The following is a 24,847-nucleotide window of genomic DNA, read 5'->3' on the forward strand; positions in this document are numbered from 1 at the left end:
CATTACTGTGTAGCCACTGCTATTCAGCCAACGCCTATACAGTTCTGGGTTCAACCCAAATTGACAAGCATGGACATTCAAAGCAGCAAAGCTCACAGAAGACGACTCGGTTCAGTAAACATTACACTAATGCTGTCAAGAAATACCAAAGGTAGGTAAAACTCTGGTTGTAGCAGCCATCCAGTAAGACATGCTTTGTACTGTTCTGCTGCAGTTTCTGACACCTGGTGGATGAGTTGTGAAGGATGGTGAAACAAACATTTCAGTCCATGTTTTTCTTCTAAACCGGATGTAATTTTGGCAGCTGAGAGTTTTTCACACTCCATCCCAGCTGCAAATCAGAACACAACAAATAAATAACTTTACCCACTTCCTTATCATTCAGGATTATGAAAAAGATTCTCTACTCAGAGAATACTGGTGAGTTTAGATGAGCGAGATGATTTGGAAGTTGATGAAGGGGAAGAGTTTTCAGAACTTGGGGCCTTTTGTCTTCACTGTATAGAACAGAAAAGACAAGAAGGGAGGGAGAAGTGAGGAGAATGACACATAGGAAATGGTCTTGGGCAGATTCAAACCCAGCCCGTGGAGTCATGACTCTAACCTTCAGTACATGGGTCACCTGCTCAGCCAGATGTGCTATAGCAGCAGTCAGTAGTGTGTCAGGTAATTTAAAGACAATGATGAGCATGGCTATAACTCAGGTAAAAACACAAAAAACAACTTATAATCAGCCAACAAGGGGGAAAAACACTGAGCTTAAATGGTCTTCTTCACCAAGGAATGATCCACCCTGCACGGCTATCAATGTGGTGCAACCAAGTCCATCATAAAGAACAGTTATCATTGTACAGGGTATCCAAGCTGACTTTTAACTTTTCATTCTAGATACCACCTTAAAAATCATCTAGATTAGGAGATGTTGCCTGATCTGAATTGTGTCCTATATCCAATCACAACAAACAGAGTTGTTTTGTGTCCAAGGTGAACAGGAAGAATATATACATGAATAAATCCACAAAATAGATCTGCAACACACAGAGGAAAACTCTACCGATCACGTGTTTTATAGGCTGTTAGGAAAAGGTTCTTGTTTCAATGGTGCTGAACTACAGACTGACATGGATCTATTTAACTTATAATTAAGCTCAATAAAGTCACCATTAACAGTGATGAGAAGGTTTGCTTTAGACTGTGGTGCAGTTTATCATCAAAGGCTGACAAACAGGCACCATGATGCCAATAAATGGCATCAAGTCTGACTTGGGTTTTTCTTGTTTTGTCCTTATTTTTTTATTTCTTTTTGTCAAGATTAAATTTTATAGCAACCACAACAGAGCTGACCAGGGAAGATGTGCTTAAAGGGGAGGTGGCTAAAACAGCCGGTTTCAGATTGAAGATGAACTGAGGTGCTGCACCAAAGTCTGTACCAACATTTTGACAACAGTGTGAAAGAAAAACTGGAAGAAAAGTAGGTTCAGGGAGGGACAACCATCTGCTGCAACCAGTTTCGAGTGAGGGGAGAGAGCAGGCTGAAAAAAACAAAAAAAAGAAAAAACGCACTGTGGAAGACCGAGGCAGAGTTTAATAATGAATTCAATTCAACAGTGGAGCATGGACACACGGAAAGTGGAGAGAGGTGGGTGAAGAAGTAATGCTCAGTACATCCTGGCAAGCGCCCAGAAATATAAGGTTAAAAACTGTAACTAAGGACATTTCTATGGCTGCAATGATTCACTGAGTAATTCAAACGCTTTAATGCAGGACCCACCACGCATGGAAAAGAGAGTGTTTCACCAACATTTGTGACTAAAAATAGAGCTGTAGCAGTAATGTATGTAGGTTCATGCATGTGAATATAAAGTATTACAACATCAGGCACATGCAGCCCCAGTTTTTAAACAAAGACTGATAACATAACAGAAGCAGTGATGATCAGAGTTTGTGATGGATTCAGCATCTCGACTACACCCAGTTCTGGAGGCATCAAAGAGATTACAGTTTCAAAAGTTTAGCATAAAAAATTCATGCAAAGACAGAAAGCCTGGTGGAATGAATTACTGACACAGTTGGATGTTAAAGTAAAGACATGAGTACAAATGTACTCACAGAGCTTTGTTGGAGGCTTTGACCACTGGCAGCAGCTTCAGAAGAGCCTCCTCTGAAGCAGAGTATTTCTTCAGGTCAAACACATCGAGATCTTTTTCTGATGACAGTAAGATGAAGACCAGAGCTGACCACTGAACAGGAGACAGTTTATCTGTGGAGAGACGCCCTGATCTCAGGGACTGTTGGATCTCCTCCACTAGAGAACGATCATTCAGTTCATTCAGACAGTGGAACAGATTGATGCTTTTCTCTGCAGACAGATTGTCACTGAGCTTCTCCTTGATGTACTGGACTGTTTCCCGATTGGTCTGTGAGCTGCTTCCTGTCTGTGTCAGCAGACCTCGTAGGAGAGTCTGATTGGTCTGCAGTGAAAGACCCAGGAGGAAGCGGAGGAACAAGTCCAAGTGTCCATTTGGACTTTGTAAGGCCTTGTTCACAGCACTCTGGTGGAGAGACTGTTTTTTTCTAAAAAAGCTAGACCACTGGGAGGTTGTTTGTTGTTGTTCCAGCAGATTGAGTCCAGAGGCGATGAAGATCAGATGGACATGAAGAGCAGCCAGAAACTCCTGAACACTCAAATGGATGAAGCAGAACACCTTGTCCTGGTACAGTCCTCTCTCCTCTTTAAAGATCTGTGTGAACACTCCTGAGTACACGGAGGCTACTCTGATATCGATGCCACACTCTGTCAGGTCTGATTCATAGAAGATCAGGTTTCCTTTCTGCAGCTGATCAAAAGCCAGTTTTCCCAGAGACTCCATCATCTTCCTGCTCTCTGGACTCCAGTGTGGATCTGTCTCAGCTCCTCCATCATACTTGACCTTCTTCACTTTGGCCTGAACCACCAGGAAGTGGATGTACATCTCAGTCAGGGTCTTGGGCAGCTGTCCTCCCTCTCTGGTTTCCAGCACATCCTCCAGAACTGTAGCAGTGATCCAGCAGAAGACTGGGATGTGGCACATGATGTGGAGGCTTCGTGATGTCTTGATGTGGGAGATGATCCTGCTGGCCTGCTGCTCATCTCCGAATCTCTTCTTGAAGTACTCCTCCTTCTGTGGGTCAGAGAACCCTCTGACCTCTGTCACCATGCCAACACAGCCAGGACGGATCTGATTGGCTGCTGCAGGTCGTGTGGTTATCCAGAGGTGAACAGAGGGAAGCAGTTTCCCCCTGATGAGGTTTATCAGCAGCACATCCACTGAGGTGGACTTTCTAGGGTCAGTCAGGATTGTAGTTTTGTGGAAGTCCAGAGGAAGTCGACACTCATCCAGACCATCAAAGATGAACACAACCTGGAAGTCTTCAAAGCTGCAGATTCCTGCTTCTTTGGTTTCAGTAAAGAAGTGATGAACAAGCTCCACCAAGCTGAACTTTTCCTCTTTCAGCACATTCAGCTCTCTGAAAGTGAATGGAAATATGAACTGGATGTCCTGGTTGGCTTTGTCTTCAGCCCAGTCCAGGGTGTATTTCTGTGTTAAGACTGTTTTCCCAATGCCAGCCACTCCCTTTGTCAGCACTGTTCTGATTGGTTCATCTCCTCCAGGTGAGGCTTTAAAGATGTCTTCTTGTCTGATGGTTGTTTCTGGTCTGACTGGTTTCCTGGATGCTGTTTCAATCTGTCTGACCTCATGTTCATCATTGACCTCTGCAGTCCCTCCCTCTGTGATGTAGAGCTCTGTGTAGATCTGATTCAGAAGGGTTGGGTTTCCTGCTTTAGCGATCCCCTCAAACACACACTGGAACTTCCTCTTCAGAGCAAATTTAAGGTTACGATGACAAACAGCAGCAAGATGTTCTGAATGAGAAGAAATATGTAGAACATCATTTGAAAGTGAAAACAAACCCTTAATTCCAAAAAGAATGTATCTTTAAAACATGTCGCTCCATCTCTTAAGACATTAGTAAATGTTCATTTATCCAAAAGTTTAAATCTTTAGATAAATCCTCTTACTGCTCTGCAGACGGTCAGCCAGCTCCTCCTGCTTCATTCTCCTCAGGAAGTTCACTGTGATCTTCACAAATGCCTTTCTGCTGCTGCTCCTCTGTTCATCATCCTCCATCTGACTCTGTAAGCATTCTGGGTAATCTGGACTCAGAACCTTCTGGATCTTCTTCAGCTCATTCTTCACAAAAGTGATGATGTTGTCCTCCAGCAGCTGGAACAGAATACTTTATGAATGAGCCAATCAGACTGAAATCATGGAGCCAAACATCAGATCCGTGTTGGACACACTGACAATCCACTGGTCTACAAAGAGCAGCATGGAGATGACTGTGAACAGAATAGATGTAAAAGTAGTTGTTGTACATGTACAGACCATAAATATGGAGTCCAGCTGTGTTTGATGCTGCTGGGCAGAGTGACCACTGGGAACCTCTGAGCTCTGCTGGTCCACTCTGTGGAGGAACCATGAAGAATTAGTTCAAGCACAGGATAAAGGTCCAGTAGTTTCTGCTCAAATGTCCGGAAGTTATTTCACTGAAGAGTTCATCCATCCAAGCACAGGTGTGTATACTGAATTACACAACACAGGTACGGTGGCTCATGACAGACACAATGGTGCACAATGATCATTTATTTACATATATGAATAATTATCCTCAGTGTGTGCGTTAGTGTTGGACTGTGAGCTGTGTGCTGTTCCTGCTCTTCACTCTTTCTAGCAGCTTCTGTCCTGTAAAGGTTTGTCATCTGCAGTGAATGTACAACAACAGCAGGAGATGTTTCTGGAGTTTAAACACTCATAGGTCCGACGTTGGGACTGACCTCAAACAACATGTTGTCATGGTGATAGTCTACACATTCATTGGCTCACAGTCAGTGTAGTTATGTTTGTGCAGAGTAAGAAGATGCTTCAGATAGATGTTCTCACACGCACAGCAGTAAAACATCCACCTGGGTGGACAGAAGGACGCTTGAGGCCTCCAAACATTTACATGGAAAAGCTTCAAATGTCTGTTTGTGTCAACAGTTCAGTGAGCAGAAGATGAACTGATCTTCAGAAGGCACAACGTCTCCTCTATCTATAAGATACTAATGTGAAACTTCTACAAAATCTGTAGCAACTATAAAAAATTGTGTAACTGCTGATCAATCCTACATAACTAAGTAAATCTGAGGTCAGTCCTTCACACAGAGCAGCTTCAGCTCTGGGTGTTGGTGGATTTTCAGTTCAGGCACTTTTACAATGTTTCTGCTGGATTAGGATCCAGAGTTTGAGTTTGTTTGCTGCTTCTAAAACACATTATTATTATTATTATTATTGTTATTATTATTATTATTATTATTATTCGACCGTCCTTTGGAAGAACGACTTGTTTGCTTTGTGTCACAGTTTGACTTTCTCCTGAGACTCAGTCATGCTACAAGAGGAGCAGCACGATGAGGATTTAGAGTTGAGTTAAAAACACTGAATAAAATATGAGGTCTGTGACAGTTATTAGACATGATCATGGAGAAGTACATTTTCTCCAAGATCATGTTTCTGTTGCTCTTACAGCCTTCTGATCATTTAACACTGATCTGGTAACATTATTCAACCAAGGCTGAGCCTTAGGTTTTAGACTCCTGGTTGTGAGAGGACCAGTAGGATCAAGGATTTCCAAACATTTTGATCTAAACAGAAAGTAAGTCGTAGTTTGCCTGAGTGGATGGATCAATCAAAAAGTAAGGGATGATTAAAGTTTTTATAAAAACAAACAAAATGATCAGCTATATCTGAGGTGGTCAAATATTACAGGTATGTGATCAGAAAAATTAATGTTGCAGATTTCAGTGTCACACAGAGTCAGGCCACCAGACAGCCCCAGATCCAGAGTATGTCCACTTTCATGTGTTGGGCCTTTAACTGACTGAACAAGATTTACAGATCTATAAGATTTACAGAGTCATCAGTCAGCGATGTATTTAAGCAGCAAACATGATTATTGAAGGACCCGTGAATTAAACACTGCCATATCCTGGCATAATTGTATTTTGGTGGTCGGTACACCAGTGCACACAGCACTGGAGTGGACAGCGGGATTTCAAAGAGCTGAGTTAGGGTTAGGGTTAAGCTGGTGTGAACATCAGCTGTTAGGTGCCGACAGTTGAAAGTGCTGTGAAAGCCAGACACTGAAAGTCGAAGCCACAGGTACGATCCAGGTGAACGACTCCTGCGATCTCCAGGAAATGAACAACCTGAGTTCAGAAGAACCTGGGATTAGTCATTGGTGATGCAGCCATGAAGTTATTGAATTTTACCAACACACCGCCCCATTTCCCCTTAGTGAAGGCAGAGGTGGAGGAACGCTGGTACAATCTCTAGCACAGGTGGTATATTTGATTATTCCTGACATCCAGTCAGGATTGCTCTTCAACAGTGGCTGAAATATTTAGGATTCATAAACCAGAAGAGTAGAACAAACAATGTGACCATGAACAGAACAGCTAACAGCTGACAGCAGCCACACACAGGTGCCATGTTGACACAACCCTATGACAGACAGCCTGGAGCTGAGCCAGCATGAACACCACTGTGGTTCAGTGTTGTCCTGATGGAGTAACAGCAGCCAGTATGATCCAGGCTTTAGCTGCTGGGTCTCTGTGTGACCTCTCAGACTGTTTAACAGATCAGACACAAAGAGAATCAGAGCAGCTCTTTAAAGACAAACATGAACCCACTCAGGTCACACTTTCCCCACAGATATGAGCATCAAGGTCCTCAAACAGCAAATGACCAAGTCTAACATTTTGATCTTTTCTCTTTCATTGTTTTCTTTTTAATGAATCTTTGTAACAATCTGAGGATGTTTCAGGTCAGATTTATCCAGGAAACACAAACATGTAAAGGAGTCATCACAGCTCTCTGACCTCGTTGGTCCAGGTTCACCACTGAAGAATGGAGGTTGACCTTTGGACCGGTCACTCCTCACAGATGGACAGCTGGACCCTGCAGACTGTGACCTCTGACCTCTGCAGACAAAAACATGATTGAAGCAGCTGTGATCACACAGACTGCAGATGATGCAGCTGTTTCCTGTCAGTAACATCCTCTTAGATTAGAGTTCAGCTTTTTACAGGAAAACTGGACAAAACTGTTTGTTTTTTTTAGAAATTCATTTTCATTTCCTCTCAGCTCACAAATACAGTCAGAAAACCAACCAGAATCAACACTAATTATAAAGTCAGTGCAGAACTATTTCTCAGTGAGTTCAGTTCTCTCACCTCGTTGGTCCAGGTTCAGCACTGAAGTGTGGAGGAAGATTTTTGGACCGTTCACTGGTCACAGACAGATAGCTGGATCCTGCAGACTCTGCTCTGTCCTTCTCTTCCTCCATCATCATCTTCAGGCAGTCTGAGAGGTAAACCACAAACACTCAGTCAGTTCACATTAACAGGAGTAACTGAGTCTGACTGTTGGCAGGTTTAAGTGTCTGTGTTTTGGCCAAAGTTATAATTGTTAGATTCTGATTTCCTTTCCTGATCCTTCTTATGGATTTTCTGTGTAAATCATGAAATCTATCAAATACTGTCCAAGAGAATGATGGCACATCAGTGCAGAGGCTGCAGAACCTGCCTCTGAAGCCTCTGGTTTAAATTAGCTAAAAGAAATAATCCAGCTATAGTTGTCAGTATTTCCACTGCTGCACAGCAAATAACTTTATTATAAAATAAATAATAAGAAATACACTTTATTTTTCAAACACAAGCTTCACACAACTTGTACATTCACACAAGCACTTTTTTCCATGTTGTTTCTAAGTGCTTCCTGTTGAACATTTACACACATTCACACTCTGATGGATGCATCAGAGAGCAACATGGGGTTAGCATCTCACCCAAGGATATCATGCAGACGGAAGCAGACTGGCATTGAACCACCAACCTCCTGGTTAGTAGATGACCTGCTCGACCACTCCTGTCCTGCTTTAAAAAATTTTTAAAACCCCATCCAAACCGGGTTGATTGGCATCAGGTGTGCAGGTAAACTCAAATATCCATTCAGCTGCTCGGTGCTTCAGAAGGAAAATGTCAGCTTGTGACTTAAATCACAGGAAACTCACAGGTTAGAGTCCAGCCAGAGGGCTGCTGTTGTTTATTTGTAAAGTCTTTAATCTAAACTTACACACATTAATAATTATGTGGACACGTCTGGAACATGTAAATTAATCTAACCCAGCAAACATGAAGCCAGGTAACGTCCAGAGTTCATACTCTAACTGCTAGCTGCTCTGCTAGCTAACTCATGTTAAAAGTCAGAGTACAGAAATGACGTGATGCTGCTGGGAGTGACATCACAAACTAGCTGCATTTAGTTACTCAGCATATATTTAATCTTTATTATCCTCTCCTGTCACCTCTGTTTACTTCTGACAGCAAGAACATTTAGCCAACAGTTTATTAACGTTGGTAAATTATGAACAGGCATCAGCACGGTCACCTATACTGTCCTTTAGTGCTGCAGCAGCAGGAACACCAGTTAATCTGAAATCTCTTTTTATCTCTGAAACACAGTGACAGCATACATTCTTCTTCTTCCTTCATGTTTAACGGCAGCTTGCATCCAAAGATGTTGGACTACTGCCATGTACTGGCTTTTACTCTTACTTACTCTTACTCTTACTTTTACTGGAGCGATCAGCGATCAAGAGTTGGCAGTTCGTCTTGTAATCGGTTCGAGCCCTGGCTTGAACCGATTACAAGACGAACTGCCAACGGCTGTGGCTACAATGTAGCTTGCCATTACCAGTGTGTGTGAATGGGTGAATGACTGAAGGTAGTGTAAAGCGCTTTGGGGTCCTTAGGGACTAAGGAAAGTGCTATACAAATACAGGCCATTTATCATTTTACTTCACTTCCAAATCCTTAGATCCTCTTGATGAGACCAGTATTCCTCAAAAAACCAAAAACAACCCCTTTCCCTTCACCATGACTTCACTGATTAACCACTTTTCTAGACGTCATTTCCATTCCACCACTCATTTCAACCCTCATAACCCTCCTGTGACTTGCATACTTCCTACAATTAAGAAGCACATGTTCAACCATCTCCATAGCATTACACCAATCACAGAACTCAGTCAGATGTCTCCCCATCCTAAAACGAATACCATTCAGAAAGCAATGACCTGTTCGTATTCTGCTTATAACCTCCTCCTTTCTATTTAATCCATTACTTTTCTTAACTTCTATCGTGTTTTGTACAAATACAAGTACAAATACAAATGTCTTCCTTTTGTTTCATTACCCCACGCCATTTGCCAGAAGTTCTTTCTTTCTGTCCAAACTATACTTTTCCCTTCAGATTTTAACAGTGGTATCTGTACATCTATATCTACTTTTTTAACAGCTGCTTTAGCCAACCTATCTGCTCTTTTATTCCCCATAATACCTACATGAGCTGGAGTCCACATTATCACTATATGTTTATTTTGTTCAAACAATCTATGACGAGCAAAAAGGACATCATACAAAACTTGCTGATGGGTACTTGTGTTTCCTTTTTCAATACTTAATAATGATGACAATGAATCACTACATATTAGTACTTTTGAAATTCCGCTGCCTTCTACCCATTCTAAAGCCAACAGTATGGCATATAACTCAACTGCATATGCACTCAGAAAATATTATGTTCTTTTTGTAATCTATATACTTAACTCCAGTACTACTACTGCTGCACTAGATGCTTCAGTTTTGGGATCTTTTGACCCATCTGTATACACCTGTAAAAAGTCATTGTATTTGCTCTCCAATCTCTTGTAAAATTCTTTTTTTTTTTTTTTCTTTTTGCCTGTCCCGTTTGGATCTTTTGCCATCAGAATTATTGTCTAAAGGCGAAGAAAGATGCCCAACGGATTTACTTTACCAAATTGACCATCCCAGCCTTGCCGTAATGGTCCATTTGATTCACCTTTTATTGTTTATTTTATTTTCACTTGCTGAATACGGGACAGACTTGACTGGGGGAAAGAAAGAGGGAAAGAAAAACAGCTGAGAAGAGGGATGGGGGAAAAGGGCAAAAAACAAAAACCAACAGAATAAGCAGACAAAAAAAAAAATACATATATCGATCACCTGGATCACCTGTTGAGAAAGAAAAAAAGAAAACAAGCAGAAGAAAACAAGAGTAATAGAATAAACAACATCACAATGATATATGGGAATATAACGGGAAATATTAAACATTATTGTGCAGCACGTAATATCGACAGCGCACAGTGTGCTTTGAGGTTGGAGCCAAAAAGGGTGTAGTTTGTGTATGTGAGCACCTGCGTGTACACCTGTGAGCATGGACGCGCTTGTTTTTTTAAAAGGTTCCTTCATGTAATGATCTGCTAGAGGGTGTGGGGGGCCACTGCCCCGTCCTCCAGGGCATGAAGCAGGTATGGAGGAGATCAAGACTCCAGACATCCAGAGGCCCCCAGAACACAAGAGACCAGGGAAGACCAACAGAGGGGCAGCCGCGCCACTATCCCAGAAAACGCTGAGGAGAGTCCCAGATGAGGAGTCACTCAGCAGCCGCGGAGCATTAAATTACAATTAAAATTGAGAGGTGGGCAACGACGCCAGGTGTGAGGTGTACACCCTGATGGTAATTCGGATTCCGTGTAGCGTGCCCACCCTGTTGTAAAATTCTTGACAAAAATCTGTGGTAAATTTCCTCTTTTTAGTACCCGTTAATGATCTGTCTACTTTAATGTATTTCTATGTCCATATGGGTCGTAAAGGCCACAACACTGTCTAACTGAAGTCTTTGTCATACACTTTTAAAGCTCGCGCTCTATCATCCCCAATCCACCCAAAACTATTTTTAAAATCCTTTCCTCTTTCCCAACAAGTCTCTAACACTTTCTTAACAGGATGGTTTTCGTCATGACCTTTCAAATTTAGCCAATAATTAACCAACAGCTGTTGCCTTCTAATATACAGTGGCATTACATCCAGCTTCTTCAAGGAAGTTTTAGCCGCTGATCCATATACCCAATGTTCCTTTTAAGCTGTCCACGTGCACAATTGTGCACTGCTGGCACGGTCTCTGCACAGAAAAAAATCTACGTTGCGCACAAAAAAAACAAAAGTCCAACCTGAATTGAAATTAAAGTAAATATGTTAACGATTCGTTATGCGATTACGTTATGCGATTCACATTCGTATATACGCAACTAATCAACGTCGTTGAATTTAAATTGTGTTGATAGGCCACGGAAAACCAGACTTATGATAAAAATATATGCAATGTTTGGTTTTCTTCCTGAATACTATCATTGTTTATATTTACTTCAGGAAGAAACGGTAAAAATGGCGTTTTATAAGGAAAACGCTCGAAAACACTCCGCCTGTGAGCAAAGACAACACCAAAAAAACTCCACCCTTTCCTATTGGTCCAATCAAAAAATGATATGGCAACATGGCATTTGTTTAGGAAGGGCGAAGTTTTAGGAGTGACGGCGGTGTTTTGAGATGTGAGAAATTTGAGACATTTAGCTCAAATCTTGTGTAGTTAGTGTGTAGTGTAGTCAATAGTTTTGTTGTGTGTGTCAGAACAATGAGGCGACTGCTGAGTGTTACAGGTGTTACAGGAGTGATACATCTCCTGTTGTCATGCCTGCAGGCATCAGGCTGTTGTTCTCCGTTATCTCATAGTGGACAGAAATTATTTTTTGGAGTGGCACAAATAATTTGTGTGGCATCAAATTCGATGCAGAACAGCTGATTGTTCTGTAAATAGTTTGAAATGTTTATTTAAAAAAAAAACGCCTTGCCTGCATTTTAGGTAAACAGCTGCAAAAACGTTGTTGTTTGCATAACAGTTACTTTTTTGAAGAAGTAACTATATAATTAATTGCCCAACATTAGTCATTATATACTGTATTTTGCAGACAGAGAGTTACAGGACTCTCTCCCAGACCACAGACTCTAGCTGAGAGTGGCCACTGAGCAGGCAATGAACTGCTCCCATAATTATCTGCCACACAGACAGATGACAGATGACACACAGCCCCAGAGCGAACAGTCACACAGTCCGAAAATGGAAAAGAGTCCTCACTCACCACAGCCGGCGAATTAGAAGTCCGGAGGTTTATTTAAAAAAAAAATAAAAAAGTTGTGTTTTCAAAATTGGAGTTCAAGTTATTTTTACTTCCAATAGTGTTAACATACTACACAGGTCATGAACAAGATTTTTTTTTAATTTTCATTGTAAGCGGGCTAAAGCAGTTAATTAAAAGTAGTCTAACAGAAATTTAAATGCTGTAATTTGATTATTTTAATAAACCATGTAACTTGGATGCTGCCGTGACCACAGTGCACACGTCTAATGTTGCTCACTGTGGTCCAAGGGATCGCTCAGGGAGTTTGTGTGTTCGCTCAGACACATGAAAAATTAGAGGGAACATTGTTTGTAACCTTCACTAAAGCTGTTTCTAACTTTCTAACTCTAACTTCAAACGCTGAAACACGTCCCCAGAGGCAACTAAATTGGCCCGGATGAGGGGGCCGGCGGCCCAGGTAAAGCAGGGTAGCGAAAAGAATGACAGAGCATCAATCAAATGTCTGTGAGCAACATAGACTAGCAGTCCGTGAGCACAAAGGAAATCGGCGCCCAAGATAGGCACCGAGCTGACAGGAACAACAAAGTTCTACTGGAATTCTCGACCGTGGAAGCTAACAGTCACTAACCTTTCTCCATAAGTCACGATAGGAGGCCCGTTAGCCGCCATCAGCTGTGGTTCATGGCCTGCCACTAAACGGTCCGCAGTGGTGGGCGGGATGAGGCTCTTCTCAGAGCCATAATCCACCAGAAAACAATGCCTGGAGCGCGAGTTTTCAATGAAGAACTGCCTTTCCATATCGCCATCAACCGCAGCTGCTACGTTGCGCTGACTGCCGGAAAAAAAGCACCATGACAGGCAGTGATGCGCTCTGGTGCCAAAACGCAGATGGTAGAAACAAGGGCTTTTCCCGCGGTGTCGCCGTGTAGCGATTCCTTCAATCAGCACCAGCTCATCCGCTCCGGGGAAGGCAGGTAGGGGTGCTGTCGGTGGGTCCGCTGCCAGGGCGTGCACTCAAGATATGCAGGAAACCAGCGGGATGCGATCCGCTTCCTCTACCAGGGAGCGGTACTCCTTCACCACAAGAAACGGAGAGTTGGCGAGGCCGGTCCTCATGGTGAGAGGCAGCTGTCTGAGAAAGAGATGGGTGAAAAGGAATCCCCCTTCATCCGAATCGTTCAAGGACAACATGTTCTCCATGAGTTCAATAGCCGTGCCTCCGCCCAGGCCGCAAAGGGAGAGAAGTTTCTCGGCTCGCTCCGCACCGGAGAGGGTGTATCGCCGCAGTAGAAGGTCCTTAAGAACGGCATATTTCCTGTGCACGGGCGGGTCCCAGAGGAGGGCCATTGCATGGCTGATGGTGGTGGTGTTTGCGTGAGTCCGGCTTCCTCCCATAGACCAAAGACTTAGTGGGTGGATAGGTTAATTGGAAACTCTAAATTGCCTGTAATAGTGAATGTGAGTGTGAATGGTTGTCCGTGTCTATGTGTTAGCCTTGTGACACGGTATACCCTGAACAGATCGCCATAAGAAAGCTCCCCCCAGGGTTGCTGGGGGTGCTGGGATAGGCTCCAGCACCCCCAGCAACCCTAAAAAGTATAAGTGGAAGAGGACGGATGGATGAATTTATTTGATTGTTTCTGTACAAAGCAAAACTATGTTCCTATTCTAATATGTTTTTTCTCAAGCATTTTATGTAGTGTTAATAGTTGTGATGTGTTTTCTCAACAAACAAAGCCCACAATCTCAAAGATTTGGTATTTACCTGTTTGCAGGAGACCAAATCATACGTCTTTATTCGCTTACTTACTTCTTTGCTTCATGTTAGAATAAAATGTTTTTACATGTTTCACTTCCTGTTTACTGAGGTGAATTTTCTCTAGTTTAGAAACCGAAGGCTTGTTTTTAAGAGACAGTTTAAATGGGATTGAGGGAATGACGTGTTTGCACTGCAGTTTATATCCAACAACATCAAGCAGTTAAATCAAAGAGTTCATGTTACTCCTCTCCGTGAATTGCTACCTTATCATGGTGGAGGGGTTTGTGTGTCCCAGGGATCCCAGGGGCTATGTTGTCTGGGGGCTTTTGCCCCCTGGTAGGGTCTCCCATGGCAAATTGGTCCTGGGTGAGGGACCAGACAAAGAGCGATTCAGAAGACCCTTATGAAGAGAACATCAAGGGAACAGTTTAAAAACAGTTTACCTCAGTACAATATCTACATTTTAAAAGTTGTTTGTGCAAAATTGTTCATTTTTTCTGTTTCACAATAAAATATAGATGTGAAGAAACGATCTATATCTGCTATAATATCTAATAATATAATAGCTAAGACCACCAGGTACCGGAACAGCTTCTTCCCCACAGCTTCTTCCCCACAGCTGTCAGACTCCTGAACTCTGCCTCCTGGCATCTGACCCACGTTAAACTCATGGACTGAACATTCACACACCCACAACCACTAGCACTTTACCACTACTGTATAGTTCTGTGTAAATAATCATTCTGTACATACGATAATTTTTAATCCCACAACTGTTTATAACTTACATAGTTCACATTCTGTATAACTGCATATCTCAGATTTCTGTATAGTTTTTATTTCATATTTATATCCTGTTCATAGCCTGTACATAGCTTGTACTCACTACAGCCTGTACATACTTATAGAATATTCATAACATACTTCACACCGTGTACATTATAACATACCATAATAGACCCATTTCTGTAATATACTTACACATCTCTATTATTGCTAATTTATATTGTAATATATCTATATCACGACTAAAGCACTTCTGGATGGATGCAAACTGCATTTCGTTGCCCTGTACCTGTGACATGTGCAATGACAATAAAGTTGAATTCTATTCTATTCTATTCTAATATTGGGGTTTATCCCGGTGGATGAGAGGGTTTGTTCCCTGCGCCTCATGGTCGGGGAACGGGTCCTGACTGTCATCTGCGCTTATGCGCCGAGTGGCAGTTCAGAGTACCCAGCCTTCTTAGAGTCCCTGGTGGGGGTGCTGGAAGGTGCCCCACCTGGAGACTCTGTTGTCCTGCTGGGAGACTTCAATGCTCATGTGGGTAATGACAGCGAGACCTGGAGGGGCGTGATTGGGAGGAATGGCCTCCCTGATCTGAACCCGAGCGGTGTTTTGTTATTGGACTTCTGTGCAAATCACAGTTTGGCTATAACGAACACCCTGTTCGAACATAAGAGTGTCCATAAGTGCACGTGGCACCAGGACGCTCTAGGCCGCAGGTCGATGATCGATTTTGTAATCGTATCACCAGAACTGTGACCATATGTTCTGGACACTCGGGTAAAGAGAGGGGCTGAGCTGTCAACTGGTCACCACCTGGTGGTGAGTTGGATCAGGTGGCGGGGGAGGACGCTGTACAGACCCGGTACACCTAAACGCGTAGTGAAGGTGTGCTGGGAACGTCTAGCAGTGGCCCCAGTCTGCGAGATCTTCAACACACACCTCCGGCAGAGCTTCAACAGCATTCCGAGGGAGACTGGGGACATTGAGTCCGAATGGACCTGTCATGATCCTGGGTCCTTTTGACCCAGCGTTTTGTGTTTTCACTAGTGTGATTTTGGTTCTGTTGTTCCTCCTGTTTAGTGTTATTCTGTTCTGCCCATTTATGTGTCCGCGTTTCCTACAACAACAACAACAACAACAACAACAATCTTTATTTATAGAGCACATTTAAAAACCAACGGTATGCCAAAGTGCTTAACATAATACAAGGAAATAACACAAGTATAATCAGGGCCATAAAAATGTAAAAATGTAAAATTATGTTCACAGGAAAATGCCACCAATACACAGTGGCGATATGACATACACAGCGCAAATAAAAGCATAATAGGAAAATTAATATAATAAATCTATGCAAACAAGGCCAGCATTAACCGGTAGAAAAAGCAAGATTAAACAAATACGTTTTAAGCCGTGATTAAAAAGATTGAATAGAATCAGACGCCCGGATGCCAATAGGAAGGTTGTTCCACAACTCTGGTGCAGCCAGGGCAAACGCTCGGTCACCTCTAGACTTCAGCCGAGATCTAGGCTGCACCAACAGTAACTGTGAAGATGATCTTAGAGCCCTAGCAGGTACATATGAGTTAAGGAGTTCCTTAAGATAGCTCGGTGCTGTGTTATTAGTGATTTTAAAAGTAATCAGCAGAATTTTAAATTGGATGCGGTATTTCACAGGCAGCCAGTGCAAATCAGCTAGGACGGGAGTGATGTGGGCAAACTTCCCTAGTTTTGGTTAGAATGCGTGCTGCAGCATTTTGGACTGTCTGTAATCTATGAAGGAGGGCAGAGTGGAGACCAAAATAGAGTGAATTGCAGTAATCCAGCCTAGAAGTTAGAAAGGCTTGGATGAGCTTTTCCTGGTCTTTATGCGGGATATACTGCCTGGCCTTAGAAATAAGGCCGAGTTGGTAAAAACTGGATCTAACAACAGCAGACACTTGTTTATAAAGTTTAAACGAGCTGTCAAGTAACACGCCCAAATTCCTAGCAGTGGCAGAAAAGGAACTAGTGAGAAAACCAAAAGCATCATGAAGTTGGGCACGAAGAATGTTACTGCCAAAGACCACAATTTCAGTTTTCTTATCATTAAGGATAAGAGTATTTGCCAGGAGCCATTGCTTGACCTCGCACATGCACTCTTGAAAACAATTCAAGGACAAAGCTAGGTCATCATTTAACTCAAAGTAGATCTGAATGTCATCAGCATAACAATGAAAACCGGGGTCCGTGAGCAGTGTGGACTACTATTGTAGTTATTATTATTATTATTGTGGTTATTATAATTATGCTTGTGTCTGCTGTCCTGTGTTCCGTGTTTGTGTACTATCAGGTGTTTATAGGTGTGTGCATGTGTGTGAGGGTGCGGTCTTGGCAGGCCCTTTTAGGCCTGGTGGGTGTGGCCCTGCCAGCTGACCGGTCACACCCAGGAATCCACACACACCTGGTGCCGATCAAGCCTCGTCAGAGGAGCTTCAAAACAGTGTGGCTGAGAGCTCCTCGACGCTGGATCGTTGAGTGACTTCCCGTCAGTCTTAAGTTTATGTGCAAGGTTAGTGCTAGTCTGCCGTTAGGTTTTGTACTCACGGCTGCCTTTTGTATGCGTGTTTCCCCAGGAGGAATTGTGGTGACCAGGAGGCAGCACACGGACAGTACACAGGGAACGGAGACAGAGCACGAAGCACGGGATAAGGGAGAAGACACGGAACGGGAGTTGGGATCGCACGGGGGATTTATTGTTGGTTGGATTTTCACCACTGTAAATAAAAGCACTGCCTTCATCATCAAGTCCTGCATTTTGGGTCCTCATTCCTCACATCCCCACGGTCTGCCTGCCAGACCGTGACAGAACGATCCAGCCTCATGGACCCAGCGGACTCAATGGAGAGTTTTAGGAGAAAGGTGAGAAAGTTAATCGTCTGTGTGACCTGTGGCTGGAAGCGCACGAGGTGAGTTTACGTCGCGCTGTTGAGAAGTGGCTGAAAGAGACGCTGTCTTGCTTTCCTTGGGTATGGGATACGCTCTACCCGATCGTCGCGGACTTCCTAGTTAACACGCTCCACCTCGACTCTCCTACTCAGGCTGCTTTTGTGCCCGACCAGCTGGTGGACCCGCAGCCTGAGACGCCGGCCCCGGCATCGTTAAAGAAACGACGCTCGCGCCGCCGGCGCTCATCACCGCAGCTGGATTCACGGACTTCACAACAGCCGGCTGTGGTGAGTTGTAAGGACAATTTTGCACTTTCCACTCCTTCTGTTTGTTTACTTAGGAACTGTGAGACCGCTAAGCCTGTTACTCAGGCAGCCATCCAGTCTATAGCTGAGCGGTCTGCGGTTCAATCATCTACCCTACCTACAGCAGCCTCCACTCCACTACCCGCTCCAGCAGCTCTGAATGCAGCTGGGAGTAAAACGAACTCAATCAGCGTGTTAAAGCCTTTCCCTGTGACGGTGGAAATAGAAGGGGAAGAAGGAAAGAAGAGGGTAAAAGAGATTGAGGAGATAGAGAATGTTGCTAAAGATTGTTTCTCGCTGCCTTTACCCAAACTGACTGCCGGCACTGCACAGCCCAAGCCACAGCATCCCGGCCCGGCCATGCGCCCTGTGCAGCTGCCATTAGTACCGCCTCTGCCCGAGGTCTCCACACCACCCTCCGCCTCACTGTTTGCTGCTGCCACCCTACTGACTTCACCACCAGCTCAGTTAGCTGCCCAGCCAGAAGCTCCATTAGCTGCCCAGCCAGAAGCTCCGTTAGCTGCCCAGCCAGAAGCTCCGTTAGCTGCCCAGCCAGAAGCTCCATTAGCTGCCCAGCCAGTAGCTCCGTTAGCTGCCCAGCCAGTTGCTCCGTTAGCCGATCAGCAGCCACCTGCAGCTCAGTTAGTCGCTCAAGAACCTGCTCAACTACCTCAACAAACATCCCTACACTCAGTAGCTCTGTCTTTAGTACCGTCACCTGACCAGCACGTAGCTCAGCCAGCCGCCCAGCACGTAGCTGAGCCAGCCGCCCAGCACGTAGCTCAGCCTGCTGGACATACAGAGGAGCCCACTCTGCCAAGTGAGGACTGTTTACCTGGGCTGGAACAGACTGATTGCCCCGCACAGCCCCAGCTGCAGCATCACGAGCTGGCTGTGAGCCCTGTGCTGTCTCAATCAGCTTCACCTTTGCCAGAGGTCTCGATACCTTCTGGTCATGCATCTGTCTCTGCTGAAGGGTCAGAGGGGCCGCTTCAGCTATCAACTGTTTCACCCTTCACATCAACTACTCTGTCATCCATTCCACCATCCACGTCACCTACTCTGCCACCGCATCTGCCACCTGTTGCTGCCGTGTTGCCGTCGTCACTGCCTGTTGAGGAGCTTGGCGAGCGGGAGGAGCCCGAGCCGCAGGAGGAGAGAGCGCCGCCTGATCAGGAGCTCGGCGAGCCGCAGCAGGGGAGAGCGCCGCCTGATCAGGAGCTCGGCGAGCCGCAGCAGGGGAGAGCGCCGCCTGATCAGGAGCTCGGCGAGCCGCAGCAGGGGGGAGCGCCGCCTGATCAGGAGCGCGACAAGCCGGAGGAGCCCGCACCGCCATCTGAGGGCGATCTCGGTGAGCCGGAGGGACCGCCGCGTCCACGTCCAGCAGCCCGGCCGCCACGTCCAGCAGCCCGGCCGCCGCGTCCACGTCCAGCAGCCCGGCCGCCACGCCATCGTCACCGGACCGGTGGCCATCCGCCAGAGTTACTTCGCCGCCGCTGCCGGACCCATAGCCGCCCACCGGAGGAGCAGCGCCGCCACCCCCGGACCCGGGGAAAGCCGCCGGAACGGTTTTTCCGCTGCTGCTGGACCCATGGCCGCCCACCGGAACTGCAGCGCTGCCACCATAGGACTCGAGGTAGGCCGCCTGAACTCCTTGGTAGTAGTTGCAGGTCACCTGAACTGTGTTTCTGCTGCTGTCGAACCCGAAACAGGATGCCTGACTGTACTCACCTGCATTGCCGGCCATCGGGTCGGCCGCCAGAACTGTTTTGCTCCCGCAATGGTAACTTGGGGGGTTATTGAACTGTTTTGTGCCTCCGCTGGAGTCGCGGTTGAGCCTCTGGGACTTTGAGAGAGACAGTTTGGTCATTTCTAGCCCTCTGTCCTGTTGCCCCCCGCCGCCCGCCCTGGGGTGGTTGTGTTGTGGCTTTTTTTTTCTTTTGGGTCGTCGGGAGCCGACCCTTAGACCCCCCTCTAAGGGTCGGCTCCCGACGACCCAAAAGAACTGTCACGGACCCAGCTCCAGGGATTCGGGGTCCGTGAGCAGTGTGGACTACTATTGTAGTTATTATTATTATTATTGTGGTTATTATTATTATGCTTGTGTCTGCTGTCCTGTGTTCCGTGTTTGTGTACTATCAGGTGTTTATAGGTGTGTGCATGTGTGTGAGGGTGCGGTCTTGGCAGGCACTTTTAGGCCTGGTGGGTGTGGCCCTGCCAGCTGACCGGTCACACCCAGGAATCCACACACACCTGGTGCCGATCAAGCCTCGTCAGAGGAGCTTCAAAACAGTGTGGCTGAATGCTCCTCGACCCTGGATCATTGAGTGACTTCCCGTCAGTCTTAAGTTTATGTGCAAGGTTAGTGCTAGTCTGCCGTTAGGTTTTGTACTCACGGCTGCCTTTTGTATGCGTGTTTCCCCAGGAGGAATTGTGGTGACCAGGAGGCAGCACACGGACAGTACACAGGGAACGGAGACAGAGCACGAAGCACGGGATAAGGGAGAAGACACGGAACGGGAGTTGGGATCGCACGGGGGATTTATTGTTGGTTGGATTTTCACCACTGTAAATAAACGCACTGCCTTCATCATCAAGTCCTGCATTTTGGGTCCTCATTCCTCACATCCCCACGGTCTGCCTGCCAGACCGTGACAGCAGCGCTGTCTCGGTGCTATGATGTGGTTTGAAGGCCGATTGGAATTTATCATTAATGTTATTCTCATCCAGGTACGCCTGAAGTTGAAGCAAAACTATCTTCTCAAGAATTTTGGCCAGGAACGGAATCTTCGATATCGGCCTATAGTTCACATAATCATTATAATCGAGGTTCCTTTTTTTAAGAACAGGTTGAATTATAGCATGTTTAAAGGCTGATGGTACGCAGCCGGAGAGCAAGGAAGAGTTCAATAGCGACAATATACTAGGTCCAATTGCCCTGAAGCAGTCCTTAACTATACGAGATGGGAGAACATCATATACGGGATTAGTATTGTTCAGTTGTTCAACTAGATGCTTAAGAGTAGGGAGTGAAACGGGTTCAAACTGATGGAAAGTAGACAAACAGTCAGGGATAAACGCAGGGCCTGTCATTAAAGGAAGAGCGGATTTAAGAGATGAAACTTTATCTAAAAAATGATTTAAAAATTGTTCACAAAGAACCGGGGAGCACGGCAGCGGCATATTAGGGCAGGGGTTGACCACAGAGTTAAAAATTTTAAATAAAATTCGAGGATTGTGACCGTTGGCTAAAATAATTTTTGAAAGGAAAGCTGCTTTAGCCATTTTGGCAGCAGTTTGAAACTTCAAGCGGCTGACACGTAGGATATCGTAAGGTGCCTGGAGTTTATCTTTCCTCCACCTCCTCTCATCACGCCGACACACATGTCGCAGGGCGCGAACAGAGTCGCTTAACCAACATTGTGAATAAGTTCTGGGGCGCTTCATTTTAATAGGTGCAACAATGTCGAGGATGGAGGAACATGTAGTTAACAGGGTGTTGGCAAAATTCTCAACCATATGAGGGGTAAAACAATCTAACGTAGTAAATGCAGAATTCAGAAAAGAAGCAGAAAAATTCACCACAGTATCAGCATTAACTGTACACATAGGGCAAAGAAGGGCCTCAAGGTGCAATTCGGTATTACCTAGATCAACATCAAAAATGACCGGGGAGTGGTCAGAGAAACCAGCATTTCTAATGTCCTTGATGCAAATGTCCATGCCATATGAAAAGACCAAATCAAGGGTATGGCCTTTAACATGGGTTGGTTCATTCACCCACTGAGTAAGATTAAAAGAGTCAGTCAATGCAAGAAAATCTTTGACCAATTGGTCATTCATACAGCAGACATGTATATTAAAATCACCAGTAATAATAACACAGGCATATTTAAAAAGAATGGATCCCAAAAAATCAGCAAATTCAGAAATAAACATCTTGTGGTATTTAGGCGGACTATAGACCACAACACACAGAGTAGTCCGAGAGCCAGTCAGCTCCAATAACTGAGCTTCAAAGCTAGGGTAGATGGGGGAGGATAGCAGCCAAGCTTCATGTTTGTTTTTAAAAACCGAGGCTAAGCCGCCACCTCTGCCAGTGAGCCTTGGTGAGCTAAAAAAAAAAAAGCACAGTCAGGAGGGAGAAGCTCAGAGAAGGGGATGAACTCACCCGGAGAAGTCCACGTCTCCGTCAGAAATAGAACGTCCAGTCCCATGGTGAGGAAAAAGTCGTTTAAAAGAAAAGCCTTATTCGACAGAGACCTGACGTTAAATAAAGTCATCCGAGTCCGAGGAGCTAGGTCATCAGCGGTGGCACATCGCAGGATGCTGAGGTTGTTATGTTGGACACCACGACCGAGCGACGTTATCCAGGACCGAACAGGGAGGCAAGCCACTGGGAGGGCAGGGTAGGTTTGAAGACCAGCAGGGCAGATCCAACGATGACTCAACAGTTTAGCCACAGGGCAGCTCCTGGGATAGTGGATGAAGCGTGAAAATTCACGGCTTGCCGAAGGATAGTCCGTAGTCATGGCTTTTAAGCCTTGAAGCGGACGCGAACGCCACTCCTTTTACCCCGTTTCCTGAAGCGTTTCCTGCGCAGAGTGGGAAAAGGTAAGTAGGTCGCACTGGTGAGGGAATCAGGCATTAAGGGGATTGCATCGCCCAAGGTCCCACAAAGGTCCGGTCGTTGGGAATAAGAAAATCGAAGATTCAGGAGCGTGTGTCTGTCATAAGTAATTAGCGTACAGTCACCTAGTGAACATAAAACCAAGGATAAAACAACAAGGAGTGCTACGCCAAGGCGCAGTCGAAGACGGCCTGCCATGCACACCGGCGCCATCTTGCTTCTACCTTCTACCTTCCTAGTCTGTGTCTTTGCGTTTATGTGTTTCCTGTTTTATTAAACGTTAGATCTTCAGCTGAGAAAACATTTTTAATTAATGATTTAATCACTGAGCACAGCCTTGATTTTATGTTTTTAACTGAAACTTGGTTGGACCAAAGTGACAGTGGAGCTGTTCTCATCGAGTCGACCCCTCCTAACTACAGTTTTATCAGTGAGGCCAGGGTGAGCAGGAGAGGAGGAGGGGTTGCTGTCTTATTTAATGAATCATTTCAATGTAAGCAGCTATCTCCTGGAAGTTTTCAGTCTTTTGAATATGTGGCTTTACAGCTAAAGGCCCCATCCAAAGTTATGTTTCTTAATGTTTACAGGCCTCCCAAATACTGCACTTTTTAATGACCTCAGTGAACTGCTGTCTGTGATCTGTGTTGATTTCGACTGTGTAATTATTGATGGGGATTTTAACATCCATGTGGACAACCCTCAGGACAAAGGGACTAAAGACCTGAGTAACACTCTGGGCAACTTTGGGCTGACTCAGCATGTAACAGAGGCCACACATAATAGAGGACACACTCTTGACCTACTGATCTCCAAGGGCCTGAGCATTTCAAAGGTTACTGTATCTGATGTGGGCCTGTCTGATCATTACTGTGTTTTCTTTGAAAGTAAAATCTCAGCCCACACAAATATATCAACAGCAGTGATCACAAAACGGTGTATAACTGAACACAGTAGTGAGATCTTTAACCAGGTCTTCCCATTAACACCTGACCTGTCCAGAGGTTCAGTCAATGAGCTTGTCAATAGCTTCAATGCTAAAATGTTAAATGTAATGGACACTATTGCTCCCATTAAGGTGAAGGTTATCTCTGGAAGGAAAAAGTCTCCATGGAGAAACTCCACACTGGTGAAAAATGAAAAAAGAGAGTGTAGGAAAGCTGAGCGCAGATGGAGAAAAACAAACCTCCAGGTTCATTATGACATCTATAAAGAGAAACTTCACAATTATAATTTACAACTGAGGAGTGCAAGGAGGTCCTACTTCTCTGACATCATCACCAAAAACAGTCATAACGGTCTTATTTTCTACAGTTGACAGGCTAAAAAACCCTCCTGTGTCAGTGGCACATGAAGTGAACTTCATTCGACCATGGCCGTGCTCCCACTGGCACAGATTATAAAGAACAACAAAATAAACTATCACAGCTATGCAGATGACACACAAATATATATCACAATGTCACCAGTAGACCGAGGCCCTGTACAGGCTCTTAGTAAATGCATTGAGGAAATTAATGACTGGTTGTGCCACAATTTTCTCCAGCTAAACAAAAACAAAACTGAAGTAATAGTCTTTGGTGCCAAAGAAAAACGATTACAGGTCACCAGAGAACTTCAATCTATACACCTAAAAACCACAAAGCAGGCGAGAAATTTGGGTGTAGTGATGGATGCAGACCTAAACTTAGAAAAACACATTAAGACAATAACAAAATCAGCTTACTATCACCTCAAGAATATTTCAAGGATAAAAGATCTGATGTCTCAACAGGACCTGGAAAAACTAGTCCATGCATTCATCTTTAGCAGGCTTGATTACTGTAACAGCATCTTTACAGGTCTACCTAAAAAATCAGTCAGACAACTACAGCTCATTCAGATCTCTGCTGCTCGAGTCCTCACTAAGACCAAAAAAGTGGACCACATCAGTCCAGCTCTGAGGTCTTTACACTGGCTGCCTGTCCGTCAGAGGATAGACTTTAAAGTTCTGATGCTGGTCTATAAAGCTCTGAATGATTTAGGACCAAAATACATCAGTGACCTCCTGACCCAGTATGAACCTTCCAGATCTCTCAGGTTATCTGGATCCGGTCTGTTATCTGTCCCCAGAGTCAGAACCAGACACGGAGAAGCTGCATTCAGCTTTTATGCTCCTTATATCTGGAACGAACTCCCAGAAAGCCTCAGATCAGCTGAAACACTCAGTTTATTTAAATCCAGGTTGAAGACTCACCTATTCTCAGCTGCTTTTGAATAAAGCACCAAATTCACACTTAAGTTTAAATTTCAAA

General features: G+C 44.7%; 2 protein-coding genes across 2 annotated transcripts in view; one reads left to right on the forward strand and one right to left on the reverse strand.

Moving 5' to 3' along the window:
- Window positions 1–4,134, reverse strand: part of LOC135932538 (NACHT, LRR and PYD domains-containing protein 9-like) — a 46,906-nt gene extending 42,772 nt beyond the window's left edge. Inside the window, exons 1-3 of the mRNA XM_065470015.1 lie at window positions 4,061–4,134; window positions 3,057–3,904; window positions 2,110–2,837 (exon numbers count right to left, since the gene is read on the reverse strand). Of these exons, the coding sequence (XP_065326087.1) occupies window positions 2,110–2,837; window positions 3,057–3,904; window positions 4,061–4,097 (1,613 nt within the window). The 5' untranslated portion in view covers window positions 4,098–4,134. The remainder of the gene's footprint in view (window positions 1–2,109; window positions 2,838–3,056; window positions 3,905–4,060) is intronic.
- The window catches only part of LOC134622834 (uncharacterized), an 822,926-nt gene that overhangs the window by 595,220 nt on the left and 202,859 nt on the right, over window positions 1–24,847 (forward strand). The gene's annotated exons all lie outside the window — the stretch shown is intronic.

The sequence above is a fragment of the Pelmatolapia mariae genome, linkage group LG3_W, assembly GCF_036321145.2.
Source record: "Pelmatolapia mariae isolate MD_Pm_ZW linkage group LG3_W, Pm_UMD_F_2, whole genome shotgun sequence".
Classification (NCBI taxonomy): Eukaryota; Metazoa; Chordata; class Actinopteri; order Cichliformes; family Cichlidae; genus Pelmatolapia; species Pelmatolapia mariae.